This window comes from Myotis nattereri (genome assembly GCF_964212035.1).
Source record: "Myotis nattereri genome assembly, chromosome: 15".
Classification (NCBI taxonomy): domain Eukaryota; kingdom Metazoa; phylum Chordata; class Mammalia; order Chiroptera; family Vespertilionidae; genus Myotis; species Myotis nattereri.
The window spans coordinates 46,430,315-46,456,253 of record NC_138090.1 but is presented as its reverse complement, the minus strand read 5'-3'; the positions used below and the strand labels follow the sequence as shown (position 1 = coordinate 46,456,253).

The following is a 25,939-nucleotide window of genomic DNA, read 5'->3' as shown; positions in this document are numbered from 1 at the left end:
ACACAGGCACTGGGAGAGACGTCTCGCACACTCACGGATAGACAGCCTTTGGTCTTTGAATGAACACGTGGATGAGGGTTAGAGCCATGACCAGGGAAGACAAATGTGAACTAAGAAAAACACCATCCAGACAACCGTGTCCCCCTGCTCCCGGCTGGCTGCGGGACCCCAGTCCGGTCCCTCCCCACCCCGGGCCCATGTCTCCCCTGTGAAGTCAGGGCTGTGCAGTGCACAGCGGTGTGTCTGAGAGCCATGTCCACAGAACATCTGAGTGACAGCCTCGGAGCCGAGGCAGAGCCTGGAGGAACCGACACCCAGGCCCCAGAGCCAGAGGCCCCCAGAGGCCCTCGGTGGCCGAAGGAGGACCCAGCCCCTTCCCCACACACCCGCCTGCAGAAGTGACAGACACGCACCAGGGCCGGGCGACCCTCCATACAACGGTGACAGGCACACAGCAGACAGTCAAAGTATGTAAACACAAGCGGCCTCTCTTGTCAACAGACAGACGCTGACACAAATACACAGGAAGCACGATGACAGGCGCACCTGCAACACAGCGCAGTCGCACACTCCTTAGCCCAGTGATGGCGAACCTTTTGAGCTCGGCGTGTCAGCATTTTGAAAAACCCTAACTTAACTCTGGTGCCGTGTCACATATAGACATTTTTTTGATATTTGCAACCATAGTAAAACAAAGACTTATATTTTTGATATTTATTTTATATATTTAAATGCCATTTAACAAAGAAAAATCAACCAAAAAAATGAGTTCGCGTGTCACCTCTGACACGCGTGTCACAGGTTCGCCATCACTGCCTTAGACCATGGGTATGCAGACAAACCGACACACAGAGACACACACCCAACAGTGAGACCCAGAGAGCCACACACAGCATACGGACACGCACGCAAGAGTCTGGTATCCTAAGGCACCCACAGTAAGCACACACCCAGAGTAGGAACAGACATACCAACACACACCATGAGATAGAAACAATAGTTAACAACAGCCTGTGGAGCCTCCACAGACATGATGGTGACCCAGAGGCCTTCGTGCACAGACACACAGCCTCTCTCAGTTAACACCTTGTTTGTCCCTGGTCCGCCACAGCTTAACCAAAAGTGGAGCAGCCCCAGGGCCCCAGAGCTGGAGGTGAGGTGTGTGTCTGCGGAGCGGGGGTGGGGAGATGGCCTTGGTCCCTGCACAGCCACCTCCCCCTGCTGCCCTGGCCCCGCTGCTGCGGGGGCTGCTATCTGTGAGCAAACTGTCCTTGGGGTCAGGGACAGCCAAGAGCCAAAGATCAGGTCGATGCCTCCCTGAGCCCCACCCCCACAGGCAGCCAGCTCCCGGGGGCAGGAAGGAGAGGGGACGGGGAAAGAGCAGTTCAGGTGTTCACGTTCCACGGGGCCCACCCCCCAAGGAAGAGACGTTCCGGAAGAGGCAGAAAGGGTGCCTTTAATGTTCACACACAGCCAGTATCCCACTTCCCAGACAAGAACCAGACTTCAGTAGAAATTCCCCACACCCGCGCGTCCTTTCCAGTTTCTCCTGAACCAGAGGGGCCATGGGCTCCAGAGAAAACCACGGCATGCTCCTATCTCCATCCCCCGCTCAACTCACCCCGAAGAGACAGTGACGACAGGGCCAACACAGGGGCTGTGGCGGCCGTCATGGCGCACATGGGTGCATCGATATGTCAGCCAGCCACGACGGTGGCCATCAGAGCAGCCAGTGGGCCCAGACAGGTGTTACATGGGATGGTGGCCAACTTGGCACCTGCTATGCCAAGAGGTCCACCAAAAAGAAGTGATCATGGCGCCCAACAGGCCAAAGAAATTGCAATTGAAACAGCATCACCGTCGCAACCAAAGGGTCGGCCACGGGGATGCCCATCACAGTGTCCAAAGGGCCAACCACGAGGTCATCCCCAGGGTGGCCATCAGAGCACCCAATGGGCCAACCAACAATGTCAGTTGCGTGGAGGCCTTCACAGCGCCCCACGGCCCACCACGATGTCCAAGGCAGTTATCACAGTGCCCAATGGATTGACATGATGCCCGCAGAAGCGGCAGTCACCACAGTGAGTCACAGACCAACCGAGATGTCAATTGGGGGGGACCGGCCAAGTGTCACCAGGAGGACCAGGCCGCACAGCCTGATGGTAGGAGCTACAGCCATACCCCACCCGCCATGGGAGCACGCCCCTGCTAGGATGCGTTCAGCAGGGAGCGGGAATAGAGGCCCTGGTAGTAGACCCCAGGCTCCCCACCCTCTGCCCCGTAGCCTCCAAACCCCACGTCCAATTTGGGAGGCGCCGGTGTCTGTTCCGACATCAGGTTGTTGATGGAGAAAGGGTGGTTGAAGTTGTAGGGAGCATCCAGCTTCAGCTCCCCTGGGAGCTCCAGGCCAGTGAAGTAGGGTGTGGAGGAGGAGGGTGAGCCACAGTCTAGAGCCCCCACATCTTCCCCACCCTGGGCCTCGGGCTCGGGGGGCGGAGGCTGGGGCTGCGGCGGAGAGGTGGCCGGGGCGGCCGGGGCGGCGGTGGACGCGGCAGGCCCTGCACTGTTCCTGGTGGCGGAGGTCCCGCTGCCCGCTTTCTTCACCTTCTCCTCCAGCTTGAAGCGCTTCTGGCGGCGCAGGTAGCAGCCATTCTCAAACATGTTCCCTGAGCTGGGGTGCAGGGCCCAGTAGGAGCCCTTGCCCGGCTTGTCCGGGGAGCGCGCCACCTTGACGAAGCAGTCGTTGAAGGACAGCGAGTGGCGGATGGAGTTCTGCCAGCGCTGCTGGTTCTCCCGGTAGTACGGGAAGAGGTCCATGATCCACTGGTAGATCTCGCTCAGGGTCAGCATCTTGCCGGGCGCCTGCTGGATGGCCATGGTGATGAGCGAGATGTAGGAATAGGGCGGCTTGGCATGGGCCAGGGACCGCCGGTACCCTTTGGGCATCTCTTTCCCGGGCACCAGCCCTGGGCCTGGGCCCCCGTACCCCGAGCTGCTGCCTCCACCACTGCTGGCACCCAGGCCTGGGAAGGTGGGGCCCAGGGGCGCAGTGGGGGCTGGGGGCGCCAGGGGTCCTGAGGGCAGTGGGGAGGCGGGGAGCCCCCCGGGAGAATAGGGAGAGCTCAGAGGGTTCAGGGTCATGTAGGAGTTGAGGGGGGCCATGGTGGGCACTGGGGTCACTGGAGAGTAAACCTGCATGGAGAGAAAGAGAGATAGGGAGGGTCAGGGAGTCCCCACTCGCTGGACTCACTGTGTGTCCATCTGTCTGTCTGTCTGGTGGCTTTGAGACCCCGCCCATCCTTTTCCCCATAGACGGCTGTTTCTTGAAGTCTTTCTCTCATCCCTCCTCACACACCCCTCCCCGATCCCACCCCCCACCCCCCACCCCCCACGTTCCAATACCCTGGAGCTCATGTTCCAGAGTTCTCCAAGTGGAGACCAGGACACCCTGGGGAGTGTCCAAGGCCTTTTTAGGGTTCAGGGTGTCTACGAGGTCAAAACTATTGTCATCTAAGGCAAAGGTGTCCCTAGCCTTCTTCACTCTTTCTCTCTTATGCGCACAGTGGAGGGTTCCAGAGGCCACGTGACATATGACGTGGCAACAGCCCGAATGCAGAAGCAGCTATGAGAACACAGCTGCTTCCTACGGCGCAGACACCACGGGATCTGCCAAAACGCAGCGGTGCCACCCCTCTCACGGGATGTCTTGAAATATACTCATTTTAATAAAAAGACATTATTCCCACTAAAAGTTATTGCTGCTTTGGAACTATAGAATACATTTTTCTCCATTTTTATTTCTTATGTGGAAACCATTAAGAGCTATAGCCCACACCAATGAAAACTGCTGGAGGTCCTCAATCATTTCCAGGAGTGATGAGTGATCCGGAGACCCCTCAAAGTGAGACCTGCTGATTTACCCAATAACCTGATCTACATGTGTACTCTCCATCTCTGAGGTTATAAAATTCCAGGTTTTAATAGGTCAAAACGTTTGACTATCCGAAATCACATGTATTAACCTCAGATCATCTACTTACTATACATCATCAAATCCAGGACGTGACCATTTGTAAGCTGCAATGTTAAGTATCAGTAAGAATGGGGGAAAACCCACTGCCGATTATAACCCCTAGACACCACTGGCTGTAAAACCCTTTCCATTTTCAGAAACGTTCAAATGGTGAAAAAACGTGCATTAGTGAAATGCGGTAGACATTGATCGCTCCGTTTAAGTAACTCTCCACAGTCTTCCATCCATTCCACAAATACTCCCTGGCCACCTGCCCTGTGCCAGGCACGGCTCCCAGCCCTGCACCGAAAGCTTCCCTTTCACCTTCACACTACGGGGAGGTGCTATGATGATGCCCATTTTACAGCTGAGCAAGCTGAGTCCCTGAGAGGCTGTCGGGGTCACACAGCAGGGAAGGGGCAGACAGACGTGTGATTCTGAATCCAGACCGGTGTTCTGGATCTTCCTATGAGAGCAGTGACCGCGCAGACTGAAAGGCCTGCCCTCCTGGAGCTGACAGTCCAGCAGGAAGTGAACAAGATATGGGAACCAGGAAGCCTGGTGGATGGTGCTTTCTCTCTTTCTGTGTCTACTTACTCCCTCCATCCACCGTCTCCCATCCTCTCTCCTCCACCTGCTGGGCTACCCTGCTCCCTCCTCCCTGACCCTGCTCCCTCCTCCCTGACCCTGCTGGGGTCTCCTGGCATTGGGGGTGCTGCTCTAGCTCTGGCAGGAGCCAACTCTCGGCCGTCACTGTGTCTGCAGGTCCCAAGGTGCAGAGAGAAAAGGGACCGCCAGGGTCGCGCCGGGAGTCAGGGACAGGTGGCAACCCACCCAGCTCTGAGTTCCGGTGGGAAACTCTCTCCTCTTTCACATGTCCATCCAGGCAGCGCCTTTCTCCTGGTCTCTGAGTCTCTCTGTCTCCGTATATATGTCTATCCCTCTCCCTGTCGCAGTACCTCTACGCTCCTTGGCCCTCCCCTTCCCCATCTCTCTCCTCCCCACTGTCTTCCCCTCTGCCTTTCTCTGCTCAGGACTCTCTAACCCCGGTCTCTCTCCCCACCCCCACCCTCTCTCTCCCTCTGTCTCTCTCTCCCCCACACTCCTCTGCCACCCCCATGTCTTTCCCCTTCAGCACACCTTTGTACCTACCTGCCTCCTTCCATCCGTCCCTTTTACTCTCCCCAGAAGTCTCACATTGAAACTGAAGCCATAGCTACTCCCCTCCCCATGCGCTGGTTCCCCCCTGACTATCTGGCTTTGCCCCCCCAGAATAAGAGATGAGTGAGACTGACTGAGTCGGGGGATCTACAGAGAGCTCCCCAATCCCTCTGCAATCCCCCCTCCCACTTTTCCAACTCAGCCAGACTTTCTTGTAACACAGAGGAAGATGGACTGGGACCCCAGGGCCCTCTTTGCCTGGCTACCCACCCCACCCGGAAGTCCTCTGTGAGGTCTGACCTCCAGCAGTCCAGCTGCCCTAATCCACCAGAGGCTTTCCCACGCCCTGGGGCTGGGATGAACCCCCAGTGTCCGGGTCTGAGCCGGATTTCCCTGCCAGGGCGGGGCTGAGGTTGTGGGGGGAAGCCCTCAGGGGACATGCACCCCCACCCCAGGAGGGTGAAATTTCTCCCCTTTCATTTCCTTATTGTCTTGAGTTGGGTGTGACGGGGAGCAGAGGAAGGCAGTGTGAAACCAGAAGCCTCCTTTCTAGTCCCAGTCCCTGGCCAGAACCTCAGGCAGCCAGCCCCCCACCCTCCAGGAGGCTTCAGGGTTTCGGCCTCTAAAAGCTGGGGGGGCGGGGGGACCTGTGAGGATTGGAGGCCAGGGGGCACAATTTCCTTCCAGGCAGGGAGCCAGCCTGGGGGTGAAAATATCACCCCAGCAAGACCCTGTGGAGGGCTGCAAGCAGTGTGGGGGACCTCTCACTTCTCAGTTGCTGAGTGAGTGCAAATGTTTCTCTCTCCACAGTCCGGACCCAAGGGGAGGAGGTGGCTCAGCTGAGGGGGAGGCTGGGGAACCCTCAGACAGCATTTCCGTCTCCAGCGCCCCATATGTCAACTCTCCCAAAATATGCCCCCCACAAGGGGGGATCATCTCTGGACGGTCCCTCAATTCCTGACTCAATTTCCACTCAATTGTCCCCTCCACTTCAGATTGTGGCCCAAACAACAACTGTCCTATCCTAGACCCCCCACAATTTACATAAGACGTGCCCACGCAAACACTGATTTCTAGTTGGTTCCCTGAAATCATATTCCTAGACTCTGAACTCTCCGGGGGCTCAGCTGGCTCCCCCCCCCCCCCACCCCCACCCCGCTACCTGGGAGCCTTCACCTCCAACCACGGGGTCTCCACCTCTCCACACTTCCAAACCCCTCCCTGGTCAGCCTGCCCCACCACCCCACGTGCACCTAACACCTCCACAGCCCCAGGACGGGCCCCTCCCGGGCAGCAGGCCAAGCCCCGAAGGCCTGGGGATCCAAGAGTCCCACCCGACAACTTCAAACCCCAGACCCATAACTCAGGCACGTGGGGGCCCCTGTGATGCCCAGGTCTGTCTCAGAGAGCTCAGCCGCTCCAGCCGCCCTCCCGGACCTCAAGCCCACAGCCCCCTTCCAGGTGAGGAAGCGAAGTGTCCAGACCCCCATAACCCTCAGCTGGGACCTCCTTCCCCTCCACGATGCTGACCGTAGAGTGAGCAAAGGAGGAGTCCTTGCAGCAAGAGGAGTGGGAGTCAGACGGGGAAGGATTCTATCTGCTGCGGGAGTTAAGACAGGCCCCTGCCCCCTAATCCAGGGTGGTCTAGCAAGAAACGGGCTGCTGAGGACATTAGCAATTACTGGAGAATAGAGAGAGGTGTGAAAGCTGAAACCCTCCAGCCCCAAGGAGGATCCCCGCTGAGGGTCTCTAAGAACAATGAAGCCGTGAAGTTCAGCTGGAAGGACTAAGGGTCAGGAGGAGAGATGGGGGCGGGGAATGGACCCCTCTCCTGCTCTCCCGCGCCCAGCTCCGGCTCCATCTGGGCCTCACCCAGCTGAACCCCAACTCTCACCCACCTGTTGTTTCCGACTCCCCCAAACCGATCTCCATCTTATTCCTCAGCCCTAACCCTTATTTCTGACCTTACCTTAGCTCGCACTCTCGCCCTGAACCCCCAATTGATTTCTACCCCCAGGACCCCCATCTTTAACACTATATTCTAACCCGGGGCTCCCACCTCGGATTTCCCTGAATGGGGACCCCTTCTTCCATCTCTTAGCTCCTGTCCACCCGCCGCACCCCGACTTTGATCCCCTTCCTAATTCCCCAGCTCTGCCCCTACCTCTCCTGCTGTCCTGGAGGTCGGACTCCTAGCTTTGGTTTGTTCCTGGGACGCCCTTGCATTTGGGGTCGCCCCCACCCAGGCCTCGAGTGTAAGCCGGGACCTGCCCCTCGCCTCCGCTTCCCTGGCCCCCATGGACCCCTCGCCCCGACGAGCCCGCGGACACCGCGCTCCGGCGCCGGCCCCCCGGCCCTGACGCCCATGCACCTGGCCTCCGAGTCTGCAGTTCCTCTGCTCCTCGGCCCCGGTCGGGGCGCCCCTTGGAGCCCACACCCCGGTGCTCGCCCCCAGGGAAGCCCGCACCTCGATCCCCGGCCCCCGCTTCCCGCCCCGCCATCCCCGCCGACACACCTCGCCCGCCTCCGGGTAGTAGCTCCACTCCGCCAGGTCGTGCGTCTCCATCTTCACCGAGCCCAGCATCCCCCGGGCCTGCGCCCCCACCTGCCCCCGCTCCGGCCCGGGGGGAACCGAGCGCCCCGGATCCCTCAGCCCGCACGGCCCGCGTTCCGACCGGCACCCGCCCGTCCGACTGCCCAGGGTCCCCGCCGTCCCGGGCGCCGCGGGAGGCGGCCAAGCTTTATAGCCGGGACGCCCCCCCCACCCCGCTGCCCCCGCCCTCCCCGGGCTCCCCTCCCGCGCTCGGACTGGGGCGCCCCCTGCGGGATTGCGAGGAGACAGACCTCAGGCGCCGGGAGCCGCAGCCCGCGGGCCGAGCGCTGGACGTGGCTGGAGCGCGAGGGCGCGACTGGTAGGAGGCACCGCTGGTCACCGAGGCCGAGAGGGCGGGACGCCGGCCCTTCTGCCCCGGCGGGTTTCAGCTGCTAGACGGGAGCGGGGGGAGAGCCGGGGCTCAGCATGACCGCCGGGAGGAAGGGGCCTCAGAGCGCGGGGCACTCCCGGGCGCCAGATACCGCCACCGGGACGGGTAAGAGACCCCGAAACCACATGCCCATTGGACGGGCTGGGACACGGACGCTTCCGACAGCTGGAAATGCTCCAAACTGTGCCAATGGTGGGACCAAAGGTGGAGGCGATTGGGGCCTCAGCTCACACACCCCTCGGGCCCCAAACCGCCGTCAAGACCTCGGAGCGACGCCACCCAGACTCTCCGCACTCCCTCTACCGCCGGCCGTCCAGGGACTCGGAGCCACGGAACTCCATTTCCCAGAATCCTCTCTCCCGTCCCGTCCCGCGCCTCTGCCGAGGGACTACATTTCCCAGAAGGCACAACGTTCGAAGACAGGAAACGAAGAGCCCGGAGACGTCCGGGCGGGGGCGGGAAGGCCGCTCGCGCGGCTGGAGGTCGGGGCGGGCTCGGCCTGCTGCGCGGACTCCATTTCCCGGCGACCCCGCGCGCGCCGCGCGTGCGCCGTGCGGGGCGGCGAGCGGAAGATGGCGGTGGCGGCGTCAGGGAAAGGGTGCTGCTGAGGGTGCGCCACGGGACGGAGGCCGGAGCTGCGGTGAGCGGGGCGGGCGTGGGGGCCCGGGGCCCAGGGAGGAGGGACCCTGAGGCTGCAAGGCGCTGGCGGAGGGCTGGGGGCGCTCCGAAGAGAAGGCAGCAGTGATGTTTGGGACCCCGATTTCTTCTGCTCTGGACCCTCCCGTGCTCCCCTCGGGGCAAAGTTCCAACGTGGCCCCCGAGGCGTGTCCGCCCTCGGCCGCGGCTCTGCCTCCGTTGTCTCTGCTCCTGCCTCCCTTCGAATAGCCGCTCTGGCCTTTGGTTCCTCAAACGCGCCCTGCGCCTTCCGGCCTCGGGCGTCTTGCACGTGCTGCCCCTCCGCCTGCAACATCCTGCCACCCATTCTGGGCTAACTCCCATTCATCTTTCGGGTCTCGGCGCCAACGTCACTTCCTCTGCCGAGTCCTCCTTTCCTGTCCTCTGTCCCGAAATCTGCCCATTGAACGCTCTCCTAGGTCCCAGTTCCTTTGCTTTGTGTCACAGGTGATCTAATTTGGGTTTGGACCTTTATTTGTTTGGCTGTTTGAATAATCAAATACCGTGAGCTCCATGGGGCCGGGGCTGGGTTATGTATGGTCACTGCTGTGTTCCCAGCACGACGCTGGCCGCACTGAAGACGCCCAGTTGGTATTTGTTGAATGAATGGAAGATACCCTTGGGGCCGTTCTGTATGTGAGGGTAGTTGTCCCACTCCCGGGTGGGAGTGGGGCAGTGGTACTCCATGAGGGGTGCACCTGGAAGGAAGGGGAAACAGTGGTTGCTGGTAATGGCAAAAGACTGCGCACACACCCAGTGTTCTTTAATAGGAAGACTGGCAGGAAAAAAGAAATCCAGCCCTAACAGGTTTGGCTCAGTGGATAGAGCATTGGCCTGCGGACTGAAGGGTCCCAGGTTCGATTCCGGTCAAGGGCATGTACCTTGGTTGTAGGCACATCCCCAGTTGGAGATGTGCAGGAGGCAGCTGATCGATGTTTCTCCCTCATCGATGTTTCTAACTCTCTATCCTCTCCCTTCCTCTCCGTAAAAAAAAATCAATAAAATTTATATATATACTTTTAAAATCCACATAATAAAACACTATGCAACTGTAAAAAGGAACGAGGAAAGTCTTTACACACTGATACAGAGAGGGCTCCAGCATATATTAAGCGAAGGCAAATGAAAAGTAAGATGGTGTTTATTATACTGTATGCGCCCTTTTTATTAAAGAAGGGGAAATATGGATATAAACTTTAAAAAATAAAGGCTAAACCAGAAAGTGGAAGAGGAAGGACAGGTTAAAAAAAAAATTGGTGGATCTGAACATATCATCGTGAAAAGAGTGGAACGGTTCATCATGAGAAGGCTCATTATGCTCGAATGGGCGACGGGTATGCTGGTGGTTGGGAGGCCGTGCCCCTTGGCTGGCATTCACAGACCTGGAGGGGAGAAGCCGTCCCTTTTAAAGAGGCAGTGCAGCACAGTGGTGAGGGGGGTAGATTCTGCAGCCTTACTCCTAGGTCTGCATCTTGCAAACCGTGGGCCTTTGGTCAGGGGACTTGACCTCCCGGCTCAATTGGTTGAGTGTCGCTCCAGGTATGGAGAGGTTGCTGGTTGGTTCCTAGTCAGGGCACTTGTTAGGGTTTCTGGCTCAATCCCCCAGTAGGGGGTTTGCAGGAGGCACCAGATTGGTTTCTCACATCAATATTTCTCTCCCTCTCCCTTCCTCTCGCTCTAAATATCAATAAAATAATTTTAAAAAATAGTACCTACCTGGAAGAGTTGGCGTGAGGTTAAATAAGTTCATACACAATAGCGGTTAAGCCTGGCCGGTGTAGCTGAGTGGATTGAATGTGGTCCCATGCACCAAGAGGTCGCCGGTTCAATTCCCAGTCAGGGCACATGCCCAGGTAGAGGCCTCAACCCTTCAGGAGGCAGCGGATTGAGGTTTCTCACTCGTAGATGTTTCTATATCTCTCCATCTAAAATCAATAAAAGCATTTTTTTAAAATATATTTTATTGATTTTTTACAGAGAGGAAAGGAGAGAGATAGAGAGTTAGAAACATCGATGAGAGAGAAACATCGATCAGCTGCCTCCTGCACATCTCCTACTGGGGATGTGCCCGCAACCCAGGTACATGCCCTTGACCGGAATCGAACCTGGGACCCTTCAGTCCGCAGGGCGATGCTCTATCCACTGAGCCAAACCGGTTTTGGCAATAATAAAAGCATTTTTAAAAAGAAAAGAAAAATAATCATTTTGTTAAAAAAATATAGTGGGTATTTTTCAAACATTCTAAATTTTTTAAAATTTATTTTAGAGAGGGAGAGAGGGAGAAAGAGATAGAAACATCAGTGATAAGAGAATCATTGATCAGCTCCTCCTGCACGGCCTCTCTGGGGATTGAGCTGGAAACCCGGGCATGTGCCCTGACAGGGAATTGAACTGTGACCTCCTGGTTCATAGGTCGATGCTCAACCACTAAGCCCAGTGATTGGGGAAGCCCTTTGGCATTCACTGGGCAGATAATTACTGAACACTTCTTAGGTGTCAATCACTGTTCCATAGTAGGGAAACAATGTAAACACACACACACACATCTTTGCCCTCAGGGAGCTTACTAATAGGAAGTTCATTGATGATAAATGCCATGGAGAAAAATAAAGCAACACAGATGGGGAGGGAGAGGAAATTGAAATATCTCACAGCCAAGATTTTTCAGCTGAAACCTGGAAGGCTTGAGGAGGGCGGGAGTTGTGCCTGTCTCTGTAGAGGAGGAGTATTCTAAGCAGAAGGAAGAGAAGCACAAAGGTTTTGAGAAGGGGCCTGCTGGGCATATTTAAGAGACAACAGGAGGCCAGAGCAGAGAGAGGTGAGGGAAATGAAGGCAGAGGTAGAAGGGGCCAGATCCTAGGACAGGGGTGGGCAGCCTTTTGTGAGTGCTTGCCAAAACCAGCAAAATCTCTGACTCAAAATTCTTCTGCGTGCCAACCCTAATGTTTTGAGAACATGTTACGCCTACTTGATATCTCTTACGGTGTATGGATGTGAAGAACCTTGAAGAAATAATAAAATTCATTTGAGCGACAAAAACAGTATATGGTGAAAAATACATTTATTTATTTATTTATTTTTTAATGTATACATGTACAATGATAGTCCGACAGAAAACTTTATGACTCCATTTGATATTATCAGTGGGACTTTTGCTGCTGCATCACTGATGACAGAGATTTTACATCAGGTTTATATTTCGTGACCTTCAGAGATATGCACGAGCTACTACTTTCATCCGTCAGGCTACTCCTATTACGAGACTTAACAAAATTCATCACTGAGAACAAAGATTTACAAGCGTATGTGGATGAAAACATGGAGAGTAACGCTGTTGCAAAGTTTTTTAAACAGAAAAAATTTTCTGGAATGGCATTCCAAGTCCTCAATAGTTCGTTGTCGACACTATGGAAATTGCTCTTCCCCTCTCTCGTCAATCCATGTCTGTGGTCTTTAAGATAACGTGTTATGTAAAATTATTTATTTATCTAAGATGTACCTACACTGAATTTATCTGAAAAATAAGAAAGTCGATATTAAGAAAAAAATTGTAAATGGAAGATTTTAAGAGAGGGTTTCGCGTGCCAGCAAAAGTTACTGGCGTGCCATGTTTGGCACGCGTGCCAGGGGTTGCCCACCTCTGTCCTAGGACGTCTTCTAGGCCTTGGTGAAGATGTTGGCTTTGACTCGAAGATGTGGGGGTGACGGGCAGAAGGGAGACTAGGAAGCATGCTATTGGCTAATCATTCATTCAGCAGATACCTGTGTACAGTATATATGTTCCTTTTAAAAAATGCATCTTTTTTAAAATATATTTTTATTGATTTCAGAGAGGGAGAAAGAGAAACATTAATGGTGAGAGAGAATCATTGATTGGCTGCCTCCTGCACGCCCCACACCGGGTATCGGGCCTGCAACCCGGGCATGTGCCCTGACCGGGAATCGAACCATGAAGTCCCGGTTCATAGGTCAACGCTCAACCACTGAGTCACACCAGCCGGGCTCTTTTTGTTTGTTTGTTTAAAATGTATTTTTATTGATTTCAGAGTGGAAGGGAGAGAGAGAGATAGAAACATCAATGATGAGAAAGCATTATTGATCCACTGCCTCTCGCACGCCCCCTACTGGGGATCAAGCCTGCAACCCAGGCATGTGCCCTTGACCGGGATGGAACCTGCGACCCTTCAGTCCAGAGGCCGATGCTCTATCCACTGAGCCCAACCAGCCAGGGCAAGATGTATCTTTCTGACCTTCCTCAAATTTTGTTTAACGGTTTATACAGTACCCGTCAGATCTTTTCCCATGGACGGTCGCAGCTGTATTTATCTCATACTAGTATTTACTAAGTGTCCAACTCATCTACTCTCAGCATGGTCCTGGGAGGTAAACACTGTTGCCACCCCTGTTCCACAGAAGAGGAAACTGGCTTGGCCACTCTGTGTACACACGCACCTGATGGAATGGATTGACTTGCACATGTTCTGCGGTACAGCAGGCTGTGTGGACATCTTTTTATGATACTACACCAACACCACCAACCTGTTTTTTATTGTTGTTATTTAATTCCCACCTGAGGACATGCTTAGAAAGAGGAAGAGGGTGAGAGAGAGAGAAATATTGGTTGGTTGTCTTCTGTATCCTCCCGACCATGGCTCCAACCCACAACCCAAGTATTTGCCCTGACCAGGAATCGAACCTGTAATACTTTGGTGCACAACCAACTGAGCCACTTCGGCTGGTCCACCAAAGTGGTTTTTTTTTTTTTATCATTTCCTTTTCTCTTCTACTTTCAGCCTTCCTCCCTTCCTTCTTTCCTTCCTTCCTTCCTTCCTTCTTTCCTTCCTTCCTTCCTTTTTAATATATTTTTGTTGATTTCAGAGAGGAAGGGAGAGGGAGAGAGATAGATAGAAACATAAATGATGAGAGAGAATCATTGATCGGCTGCCTCCTGCACACGCCCTACTGGGGATTGAGCCCAAACCCGGGCATGTGCCCTTGACCGCAATCCAACCTGGGACCCCTCAGTCCGCAGGCCGCTGCTCTATCCACTGAGCCAAACCAGCTAGGGCATCTTTCTTTCTTTTTTTATTTATTTATTTTTTAATATATTTTATTGATTTTTCACAGAGAGGAAGGGAGAGAGATAGAAAGTTAGAAACATCGATCAGCTGCCTCCTGCACATCTCCCACTGCGGATGTGCCCGCAACCCAGGTACATGCCCTTGACCGGAATCGAACCTGGGACCTTTCAGTCCGCAGGCCGACGCTCTATCCACTGAGCCAAACCGGTTTCGGCTCGCTCTTTTTTTAATCATATGTACATAACTCCCTCTCTTTTGTAAAAAGGGAACACACAGTAAACATTATCTTCCACTTTGCATATTTTCACTGAATGCATGCTGAGGCCCACTGTTTATTAGTGTATGGAGACTGTCCTCGCTCCTTCTTTCCCCCTCCCTCATTCCTTTTTACAGTTGCGTAGTATTTTATTATGTAGATATGTCATAGTTTTTTAGCCAGTCTCTAATTTGAGAACGCTTGGATTACTGGTAGTCTTTAGGAATAGTTCTGTGGTTGGTATCCTTATTTCATAATCGTGCCAGTGTGGCTTTGGGACAGATGCCCAAAAGTCTCCCCTCCCCATCCTACCTGACTTTTTTTTCTTTAATTGTTTTTTAATTTATTTACTTTGACTTACTGATTTACTTTTATTTTATCATTAACTTTTAGAGAAAGAGGAAGAAACATTGATTTTTTTAAGTATATTTTATTGATTGTTTTACAGAGAGGATGGGAGAGAGATAGAGAGTTAGAAACATCGATCAGCTGCCTCCTGCACATCCCCAACTGGGGATGTGCCCGCAACCAGGGTACATGCCCTTGACCGGAATCGAACCCGGGACCCTTCAGTCTGCAGGCTGATGCTCTATCCACTGAGCCAAACCGGTTAGGGCGAAAACATTGATTTGTTGTTCCACTTATGTATGCATATCTAGGTTGTTTCTTGTATGTGTCCTGACCGAGGATCGAACCCGAAACCTTGGCGTATTGGGACGACGCTCTAACCAACGGGTGAGGACACAGTATTATTACCACCGGTTGAAAAACAGCTCCATAGCATTCTAGAAAAACGGCTGAAACATAATTTCTTTAACTAGGCCGTTTCTTGTGTATTGAGTCCTTGCTGTGCAGGACTCTGCACCTAGTCCCTGTGTTAGAAAGCTTGCTCTGGTGTCCAGTCCAGAGCGTACAGCTCAGATGGAGAGACCCTGAGGCCAGCGAGGGGCTGCTGTGTGTTCACTGGTTCATCACTCAGCAGATGTTTGCGGTCAGCCCACTGGGTGCAAAGTACTGGAGGTGAGGCTTGGTGCTGCCTCTGACCCGAGAGACCTCAGTCTCCCCCAAATTACAACCCTCATGGACCCCTACAGTCTGAGACAGACCCTGAGATGGGGAGGGGATTCGGAAAACCCCACAGGCTGGGGAGGAGGGTGGAGCCTCTGGGTGCTGAGGGGAAGGCCGGCCCATCTCTTTCTCCTCCAGGGCGTTCAGGCGGCGGCCATGGCGGGCAGCAGTGGGGACAGCGTCACCCGCCGGAGCGTGGCGTCACAGTTTTTCACGCAAGAGGAGGGGCTGGGCATCGATGTCATGACCACTTCAGAGAGAGTGAGCACGGAGAGAAGGTCTTGGAGTGGGGGGCACGGCCCCTGTGTGGGCGATCCACCCCCAGCTGGCAGAGCCCAGGGAGCGCTGAGGGGGCTGGGCTGGCAAGATGAGCACCACCACCTGCCTCTCCCCCTCCTTCTAGGTGGTCGATCTCCTGAACCAGGCGGCTCTGGTCACCAGTGAGTCCAAGATCACACTGCTCAAGCAGGTGAGGGGCAGGGTGTCGCTGGGCAGGCAGGGCGCGGGGAGGGGCTTGGGAAGCTGTGAACAAGAAGACGCTGGTGATGGCACTGTGTCCCCGTCCCAGCACTTAGGTGATGCGCGCCGTGGTGCTTCGTGCTGTGCAGCCCGCCCTCCTTTCATTCCCACCAAAGCTCTGGGGCAGGCTGATGCCATCCCCGTTTTATAGGGGGAGAAGCAGTCTCAGAGCTTAAATACCAGCCCAAGGTCACTCTGCTGGGAGCTGGATTCCAGCTCCAGATCCTGAGCTCCTCACCCGTCATTTCCTCTCTGCCAGGGGCCTGCCCAGTGGGGCAGACAAGCAGGTCACGTGACAGTGAGGCCCCAGAGTGAGCAGAGCTGGGGGGGGGGGGGGCGGCCAGGGGCTGTGAAGCCCAGGGAGGGCTTTCTGGAAGAGGGGACATCTGAGCTGAGACGTGGAGGATGAGGACGGAAACCAGCCAAGAGTGGGCGGGGGGCTTGAGAAGAGGTCACACTAGCTTGTGCAGAGGCAAAAGAGGACATGGGAATTAGTGTGGGGCGGGGGTGTGGTTCCAAACAGGATGCAGGTGGAGTTCAGAACCCCAGCCCTGCTAATGGCTCAGCACGCAGCCTCGTCCAGCTGACGCCCCCTACCAGTGGAGTGGGGTCCTGAGGGGCCGCCCTCGTGGGAGGTGCCATGAAGGTGACTCAACAGCAGCCCCTGGGTCATAGGAGCCAGGCCTGTGCTGGCCCCGGGCTGACGTGAGCATGCCTGCGGGAGGCGCTGATTCCAAAGAGCCTGGCCGGGACCCGGGCCTCAGGCACGGGTTCTCAGGTCAAAGTGCCTGCTGGCCTGTGGCCGTGCGGATGGGGAGCAGAGACCGAAGGAGAGTGGGGAGCTGATGACGGCCGAGCCTCGGGGAGGCAGGAGCCTGCAGCGCTTCCCTCTCCTCTTCAGCCCCGTCCGTGTGTATCACGTGCTCACTGTCCACCAGGACGTGGCCTGGTGGGACCTTAATGAGGCTCCACAGCAGCCCTGGGAGTTGTGTGTGAGACCCCCACGCACAGAAGAGGCTCGGGAGAAGCCTGCCAGGCCCCGGTGCGTGTGGCAGAGCCAGGGTTTGAACTGAGTCTGTCTGCGGCCTGCCCCATGTCCTTCCCCACACACTGCTGTCTGCACCGATGGGACCCTGGATTTATATGGTGTTCCTCCTCCCCATCCCCAATCTCCTTCCAGGTCCAGGAACTGATCATCAACAAAGACCCCACCCTCCTGGACAACTTCCTGGATGTGAGTGACGGATGGGAGAGGGTGTGGGTCAGGGGTGAGGGGATGGATCCTGGTGCCACCCTGACACGCCTTCTTCCTGATGTTGGCAGGAGATCATCGCGTTCCAAGTAGATAAGTCGATTGAAGTGCGCAAATTTGTCATCGGCTTCATCGAGGAGGCCTGGTACGGGGCCCCAGGAGTCACCCCTACTCCCCACCTGGCCCTGCCCTCAGACCCGCCCTCCGCTTCCTAGACCCTGTCTCCCCCCCAGGCACAGACTCCCCAGCAAATAAGTCAGAATGTGGGAGTGTCCGCGGTAACCTCTGCTTCGCCCACACTTCACCTCTGTCAGTGAGGACCGTTGGCTGTGCCTTTAAAATGTAAACAGCATTGACCGTCTCAGCTGCTCCCCTGGCTGTCACGCCAGCCGCCATACGTCCCCCCGGGTGACCTCAGTGGCCTTCTGTCGGGCTTCTCTCTTGTTTACTTGAAGAAATGCACACGACAGACAATTAACTGTTTTTAAGTGAACTCGTCAGTTGCGTTTCGCACATTCAGAATCTAGTTCCAAAACACTTTCATTCCCCTGAAAGGAAGCACTGTTCCCACTGCCCGCTTCCTCCGCCAAAAGGTGGGTCCACCTGGGCCCTCCCTGCTCCCAGGCCTCCTGGCCACCGCCTCTCAGATGGAAACCCACACTCTCACCCCTGCTCTTCCTGGGCCTCTCCATCTTCACTCACATCTCCTGGCCTCCCTGTGGCTCCTCAGAAAGTGCTGTTCTGCTTCAGAGCCCCTCTGCTTGCAGCAGTGTATCTGCAAGGGACGCTCACCCCCAGGGATCCGCTCACACCCTCTGCCTCTGCCTCCCTCAGCAAGCCCTTCCTGGCCATGCCAGCACAGCCCACTCCTCTGGCACCCCTTCTGCACTCTTGTTTATTTAAAAAATATATATTTTTTCTTGATTTCAGAGAGGAAGGGAGAGAGAGATAGAAACATCGATGATGAGAGAATCATTGATCACCTGCCTCCTGCACGCTCCCCACCGAGGATCAAGCCCACAACCAGGGCCTGTGCCCTGACCGTGAATCGCACCGTGACCTCCTGGTTCATAGGTCGACGCTCAACCACTGAGCCATGCTGGCCGGGCTGCACTCTTCTTATTTTATTTTTTATTTTTTGAAATATATTTTATTGATTTTTTAAAAAATATATTTTATTGATTTTTTACAGAGAGGAAGGGAGAGAGATAGTTAGAAACATCGATGAGAGAGAAACATCGATCAGCTGCCTCTGCACATCTCCTACTGGGGATATGCCCGCAACCCAGGTACATGCCCTTGACCGGAATCGAACCTGGGACCTTTCAGTCCGCAGGCCGACGCTCTATCCACTGAGCCAAACCGGTTTTGGCTATTTAATTGATTTTTTACAGAGAGGAAGGGAGCGAGCTAGAGAGCTAGAAACATCAATGAGAGAATCATCGATCAGCTGCCTCCTGCACACCTCCCACCGGAGATGTGCCCGCAACCAAGGTACATGCCCTTGACCAGAATCGAACCCGGGACCCTTCAGTCCGCAGGCTGATGCTCAATCACTGAGCCACACCAGCCGGGCTGCACTCTTCTTGTTCTTGGCGTTACCTTGTTGCATCCGCACAAGCGTGTCAGCTCCATAGGGCAGGACTTCTCTATTGCAGACCTCTGGGTCCCAGTGGCTAGAACAGTGCTGGCACACAGGAGGGGCTGAGTATGTATTTGTTGGGCAGGAATTGAAATCAGAATAGTAACCACGTGGAGTGCTTACTCTGCCACACACTCTTAACTCCTGTCCTCTGCGGTCGCCTGTAGTCTCTACCGTAGCCTTCCGGATGGAGACTGGTTTTCCTCCTCTTATGGAAAGGGAAAGGGAATGTGAAAGGGACTTGCTCAGGCTGACTCAGTTCTTCATTAAACATTTACCAGATGCTCTGTGACGGCGAGAAAACAAAATAGCCTTTATTTAGTGAAGTTTCTCATTGTCAGGCACTGTACTAAATGCTTTCCCTACTTTGTTATTCAACTCTCAAAAAAATACTGTGCATTTTGGCCCATTTAGCCAAAGATAAAACGGACTCGGAGAGAGGAAGTGAGTTTCTTGAGGTCACACAGCCAGCATGTGGCAGGGCTGGGACTCTAAACCGGGTCTGTAACACCATTGCCCAACGTCCACCTGTTACTCGGAGAGTTTGTGCTAAGTTTCTGAGTTGCAAAAAACCCCAGCAAAACGATTTGTTCAGCCGCTGCATGCGACTTGCCTGCGATGTGCCAGGCATTTGTGCAGGCTGTAGGAATATGAGTAAGAACAGGTGTTGTTCATGCTTTCATGTAGCGTTTCATATTTTTTGACTAATTAGCTTCAGGTTGTGTGTGAAATGATACTTATGGTCTGAGTTCTAGGTGTGGCCTTTAATTCTTTATTATGTTTATTGAAGGCCTTTCATTCTTTCCTTCAACAAAAAAACGAGACTCTGCTAGTACTCAGACTGAAAAGGTCCCTCCCCTCATTCAGAGCCCTCAGACGTAGGTACACAAAACTAGTGATTACGTAAAGCAACGTGTTCTAAAGTAGTGACGGCTGCTATTAGCCAAATGCTTTCTATACTGTTCTAAGCACTTCGCATGTATTGCTGCAATTTTCACAAGCTATGAGGGAGGTACTGTTTTAAATGAGACAGAGTTGGTTGCCCGGACTCATACAGGTGTCCAGCTCTGTTGCCCTTATTTGAACAGCAGGGGTCTCTTAGGGCAAAGTGGGGGGTGCATGAGCAATGTAGATAGAGGGTTCAGGGGGCAGCTGTGTCCGAAGGCGCCAGCCACTGTTCTCAGCATCCGGATGTGCTGGCAGACGAGAGGTGCACTCCCTGCCTTCGCCCCCTTCCATCCCAACCTCCTGACACACTGACCCTGACTTCCTTTTCTTCATGGAGCCCAGGTCCCTTTCACCTGCCCAGAGACGGACTTGATTTGCCCTTTCTCCTCCCCCCCCCAGCAAGCGAGACATCGAGCTGTTGCTGAAACTGATCGCGAACCTCAACATGCTCCTGAGGGACGAGAACGTGAATGTGGTGAAGAGGGCCATCCTCACCATGACCCAGCTCTACAAGGTGGCCCTGCAGGTAGGCACCCGCCCGCCCGGGCACCCTGGCGCACACGGCGCATTTACAGGCCCACCTGTCGGTCCAGAACCAGGGTCGGGTCAGAGTCTTCCTGAGCAAGAGGTGCTGTTGGTCTTTGGGAACAGACAAGGGATCTGCTGTGAATGTTGTTTGCTGGTCGGGGACCACCGTGAACCCGTCCGTTTATACATTTATGCATTCAGCAAGCATTCCCCGAGGAGCTCTTCTGTGACGGAGATTGGCTGGTCCTGCCCTCATGGTGCTCATGGCCCAGTGAGAGACATACCCTAATTAAAGAATCACAGGCCCCGGACGGTGGGGCTCAGTTGTTTTGAGTGTCGTCCCATGCACCGGAAGGCCGCTGGTTCGATTCCTGGTGAGGGCATATACCCAGGTTGTGGGTTCTATTTCTGGTTGGGGTTCGTACGGGAGGCAGCTGGTCGATGTTTCTCTCTTACATCGATGTTTCTGTCTCTCTCTCCTTTCCCTCTCTCTCTAAAATCAATAAAAACATACTTTAAATAAAAAGAATCACAGAAATACTAATTTGGGCTGTAGTTAGTGCTATAAGGAAAAGACACATTATGGTGTGTTCGTTAACGATCATGTAAAGATGAATTCATTTAGTCCCTGCCTCCCCCGCTTATGGTCAGCGTGGTTATTCCTTTGTCTTGCTTCAGATTTGAGCCTTCATCACTCTGGGTGGTCACGGTCTGTGAACCTCATGGCAGGACCAGGTCTGTCTTGGTCACCCCGGGCCCTGTCCCCAGTGTCCCTCAGCACAGGGCTGCGGGCAGAATTGTAACCCAGTAAGTGTTTCCCAAACGAAATTTTTTTCTTAATTTTTTTGTTTGTTTTTGTTAATCTTTACCTGAGGATATTTTTTCCATTACTTTTCAGAGAGAGTGGGTGGGAGGGAGAGATGGGGAGAGAGAGAAAATAACATCATTGTGAGAGAGACACATCAACTGGTTGCTTCCTGCACGCACCCTGACAGGGCAGGGAGCAAACCCGGGATCCAGGTAGGTGCCCTTGACCCGGAATTGAACCACAACCCTTCAGTACCCAGACTGACTCTGACCACTGAGCCACACTGGCCAGGGCCAAATGACGTTTTCATCATCGTCCATGGATATCTGGCTGTGGGAGAGTCGGCGACTGATGTCTTGTCCCCCTTTCTGTCTGTGCGTCCCTCCCTGGCCGCTCCAGTGGATGGTGAAGTCACGGGTCATCAGCGAGCTCCAGGAGGCCTGCTGGGACATGATGTCCGCCATGGCTGGGGACATCATTGTGCTGCTGGACTCCGACAACGACGGTGTCCGTACCCACGCCATCAAGTTTGTGGAGGCCTTCATTGTCACCCTGTCGCCCCGCATGGCTGACTCGGAGGTACCCCGGCGCCACGAGCAGGACATCAGCCTGGACCGCGTGCCGCGGGACCACCCCTACATCCAATACAGTGAGCACCCCGTCCGCTGCGCCATCTCCCAGTCACTTCCTCTTCCTCCTCCTCCCTCTCCTCTTGGTTTTTAATTTCCGGAGACAGTATAACGCAGTGCTTCAGCGCCTGAACGCTAAGTTCAAATCCCAGCTTCACCACTTACATACCACTTATTACACTCGTTGTGTGAACTTGGGCAAGTTCCCTCTCTCTGAACTTCATTTTCTCTGAGAAATGGAGGTGATGGTAAGACCCTTTACGGTTGGTAGTGAGGCTCCATGCGGATAAGAGCGCTCAGTAAATGCTAGGTTTTCCTGTTGCAAATTATGAAAGTAGCACGCTGATACTACTAAAGTGTCAGGCAATAAATGTGGAGGGGCAAAAGGGAAAGTATCCCGCAGTCCTGCTTCCTAGAGGTAAGTACTGCTAAGAATGCTGTTTCCTTCCAGACGTTTTCCACGCAAAGACAGATACTTGCCTGTATGTATTCCTAGTTTCTACGTTTGATGACTTTTTTGTTTATAGAAAACAGGACATGCTTTAGATTTCCAGCTGAGAGATATTAGAGTGTAGTGGCTTGTGTTTGAATCTCTGCTCTACTGGGGAAGCGACCTATTCTGTTTCTTCATTGGCACTTGGGGGTCATTATATACGTTAGGGTGTGAGAAATTAATGTGGCTGGCATAGTGAGCATGCCTGCACTGCTGCTCTTCTTCCGTGTTGTTTGACAGCCTTTTTAACTCAACAATATTAAGTTTTATCTTTCCCTATGAAAATCATGTTCACCCTGGCTGGTGTTGCTCAGTGGATAGAGCATCAGCCCACACACCAAAGGGAAATGGGTTCAATTCCCAGTCAAGGGCATGAACCTGGGTTGTGGGTTCGATCTCCAGCACCAGTCAGGGCACATGAGGGAGGCAACCAATCGATGTGTTTCTCTCACATCCATGTTTCTCTGTCTCTGTCTCTGTCTCTCTCTGTCTCTGTCTCTCTCTCTCTCTCTCTCTCTCTCTCTCTCTCTCTCCCTCTCCCTCCCTCCCTCTCTCCCTCTCTCCCTCTCTCCCTCCCTCCCTCCCTCTCCTCACTTCCACTTTCTAAAACTCAATGGAAAAAATATCCTCTGGTGAGGATAACAAAACAAAACAAAAGAAAATCATGTTCAATTGCTACACAATATTCCATAGTACTGTTACATCCCATTCAATTATTTTTTACATTTTTATTGATTCAGGGAGAAAGGGAGAGGGAGAAAGAGAGATACAAACATCAATGATGAGAGAGAATCATTGATTGGCTGCCTCCTGCACACCCCACACTGGGGATGGAGCCCGCAACCCGGACTTGTGCCCTGACTGGGAATCAAACCATGACCTCTGGTTCCTAGAGCCACGCTCAACCACTGAGCCATGCCAGCTGGGTTTATTCAATTTTTGATCCAATCGTGTTTTTGCAAAGAAAGATAACCACCAAAGTTATGAAGGGTTAACTTTTGGGGACTGGATCGAGGAGACGCTGAGTTCTGTGTGTACGAACACATATGTAAGTCCTCAACGTTTACCTCAACATAGTTCACCCCGTCAGATTCTGATGGTTGGATATTTAAAGTTATGTCATGTTTTGAGCAGTCTCGTCACTACATCTTTATACTCATTAAGTCTCAAAAGACTCATCAGTACTAAACGTTGTGTTTTTCAGCCAATCACAGCCATCCACGTGCAGGGTCTCTCTTCCTGTTGCCCCCACAGGCTGCTCTCTCCAGAGCCCTAGGAGAAGGCTCCTGCTGACTGCTTCCCTTCTCTCCCTCATTAGACGTGCTGTGGGAGGAGGGGAAGGCAGCCTTGGAGCAGCTCCTCAAGTTCATGGTGCACCCCGCCATCTCCTCCATCAACCTGACCACAGCGCTGGGCTCCCTCGCCAGTATCGCCCGCCAGAGGCCCATATTCATGTCCGAGGTGATTCAGGCCTATGAAACCCTGCATGGTAGGTTGGTCCCCGGCTCCCCTCCCCACTACCCGGCCGTCGGCTCTTTCCTGAGGAAATGTGAGCGCTAGGTGGTGGACTCCTGAGAGCTTCGTCATTAATTTAGCGGGTGGTGGGCACAGAGAAGGCCTCTCTGGGTTACACAGGAACCTTTCTGTTGCGTGTGACAGAAGCCTGGTTCAATGCTAGTTTAATATTGAGGTGCATGTGGGTGAAATGACACAATGTCTATGCAATACCTTAAGATATTCCAGCCTCTCCGCCCTCTCCCCAAAAAGCAGGGAGGAGGATACATGTGTCAAAATAAGCAAAACCTGATGGGTGCATGGTGATGCATTGTACGTTTTCTCAGCTTTTGTGCACATGTCAAAACTGGAAAGTTGAGTTGAGATGTGAGTGCGTCAGATCACCGCTCTGTCTCCATCTGTCGGTTTATTTTCTCCATGTTGGGGTCCTTCTGTGTCTCTTCCCCTGGGGGAGCAAAGATGGCCCCCAGCAGCTCCAGGCTTCCCTTCTGTTCACTTGGCAACCCCAGGAAGAGAGTGTCTCCTTCCCAGTCATTCCAGCACCAGTCCATGACCTGATGTTCATTGTTTCTGATTGGCCGAGAAGCGACTACAAGCCTGTATCTGAGCCAATCACAGTGGCTAAGGGGTTGCTGCGCTCGGACTGGCCCTGAGGCTTTGCCCACTTGGACTGAGAATGGAGCCAGGGTGGTTCCCTCAGAGGAGGATGGGAGTGTTGCTGGCCGAGGAACGGGGGAAGGACGCTGGGCAGGCAAAGCTACAGGCGTCCTCCTTTGCTCTGGAGCAGGGGAGGCTCGCTCGGCAAGGTGACTGTTAGGAGGCAGTCCACAGTCATTCTCTGGCAGGGACCCACCGGAGCTGTGGGAGCAGCTCGGCGGGGCCATTCGGGAGGGGAAGGTGATGGCTATAGTCATCCCCAGGGGAGGCATATTGGGGTTTCCAGTCCCGAGATGGAGGGAGATGGGATTCTGGGTGATAAAGGGAAGGGTACGTTTTCTCCTTGGCGTCAGGTTGTAACACTGATGAAAACCTCTCGGGGCTAAGCATAAGCTTGCAGAGAGGGAAGGCTACCCATTCCATTGGAGAGGGAAGAAACTTTTAGGAGATGCCTGCAAGCACTGCTGGGGCTCGGGAGTGAGACTGAGGCCCCCGAGCTCCGTCCACAGCAGGAACCTCCTGTTTCTCCGCAGCCAACCTGCCCCCCACGCTGGCCAAGTCTCAGGTGAGCAGCGTTCGCAAGAACCTCAAGTTGCACCTGCTGAGTGTGCTGAAGCACCCAGCCTCCCTAGAGTTCCAGGCCCAGATCACCACCCTGCTGGTGGACCTGGGCACCCCTCAGGCCGAGATCACCCGCAACATGCCCAGCAGCAAGGATGCCCGAAAGCGGCCGCGAGACGACTCGGATTCCTCGCTCAAGAAGATGAAGCTGGGTGAGCTGAGAGACGCGCGGGGCCTGGCAGGGGGGGGTGACGAGGGCTGACCATGTTTAAAGAGTTTCAGTGATTTCACTCACCTAATCTCCATTTTTATTAATATTACCAATCACACTGTGTAAATGTGATGACATAATAAATGATACCAAAATAGAGTTATTAAAGTTAGAGTATACTCTAAAGTAATTATGAATTACTTAAATTATACAGAAAGGAACAGAATAAAAATAGTTTCCCTCTTGCCCCTCTCCCCAAAAGTAACCACTCCCCAAGTATTACACTCAGCCTCATATGTGTAGAATTCTCCTTTCTTTTGTTTCGTTTAAGTGGGTTTTCTTTTTTAAGTAATTCTTAATGGTCACATTACTTACCAATAGTATCAATCATGGCAACCTTCCTGACTCGAAAATTTTCTAAAAATCACTTACGTTTGTTTCTAGAACATGTATGAAAGGTGTGTGTGTGTGTGTGTGTGTGTGTGTGTGTGTGTGTATTGTTATTCATTTAAAAAATAAGGAATTAATTTTGATATAAGGAGTGAGGTAGAGATCTATTCCTCCCCCGCCCCCACCCCCATTATTAAGCACACAAAACAGAGTGTTCTATATCTTAATGTACTGAGTAATCATCTTGGAGCTCTTTATATATCTGCACATAGAAATCTTCTGCATCCTTTTAATGGTGGAGTAATTGTCTGGAGTGCATGTGGGTCATTTAAACTAGTCCCCCTGTTGATGGACATTTCATTTTTTAAAATATAAAGATTTCTATAGTATAACAGTCTTGCAAACATTTCCAGTTACAGGACAAATTCCTAGTAATGGGACTGGTGGGGCAAAGGCTTTGTGCATTTAAAGTTATATTTTGTGCACCAATTTTTTTTTCTATTTCTTTTAACTGTTTATCTTGAAACAATTTTGAACTTGCAGACAAGT

At 53.4% G+C, this 25,939-nt stretch overlaps 2 protein-coding genes across 2 annotated transcripts in view; one reads left to right on the top strand and one right to left on the bottom strand.

The window, feature by feature from the left end:
- Positions 1-2,208: 2,208 nt before the first annotated feature.
- On the bottom strand, positions 2,209-7,757 carry FOXA3 (forkhead box A3; the record flags this gene model as incomplete). The annotated part of the gene is made up of 2 exons (XM_081108621.1): positions 2,209-3,192; positions 7,689-7,757. The coding sequence occupies 2 exons, from the start codon at positions 7,755-7,757 to the stop codon at positions 2,209-2,211; spliced, it is 1,053 nt and encodes a 350-aa protein (XP_080964747.1).
- A 955-nt stretch (positions 7,758-8,712) lies between these two features.
- The window catches only part of SYMPK (symplekin scaffold protein), a 40,181-nt gene continuing 22,954 nt past the window's right edge, over positions 8,713-25,939 (top strand). Inside the window, exons 1-10 of the mRNA XM_081107572.1 lie at positions 8,713-8,797; positions 14,829-14,904; positions 15,376-15,498; positions 15,641-15,706; positions 16,937-16,990; positions 17,080-17,153; positions 19,998-20,124; positions 21,334-21,583; positions 23,375-23,545; positions 24,762-25,001. Of these exons, the coding sequence (XP_080963698.1) occupies positions 15,394-15,498; positions 15,641-15,706; positions 16,937-16,990; positions 17,080-17,153; positions 19,998-20,124; positions 21,334-21,583; positions 23,375-23,545; positions 24,762-25,001 (1,087 nt within the window). The 5' untranslated portion in view covers positions 8,713-8,797; positions 14,829-14,904; positions 15,376-15,393. The remainder of the gene's footprint in view (positions 8,798-14,828; positions 14,905-15,375; positions 15,499-15,640; positions 15,707-16,936; positions 16,991-17,079; positions 17,154-19,997; positions 20,125-21,333; positions 21,584-23,374; positions 23,546-24,761; positions 25,002-25,939) is intronic.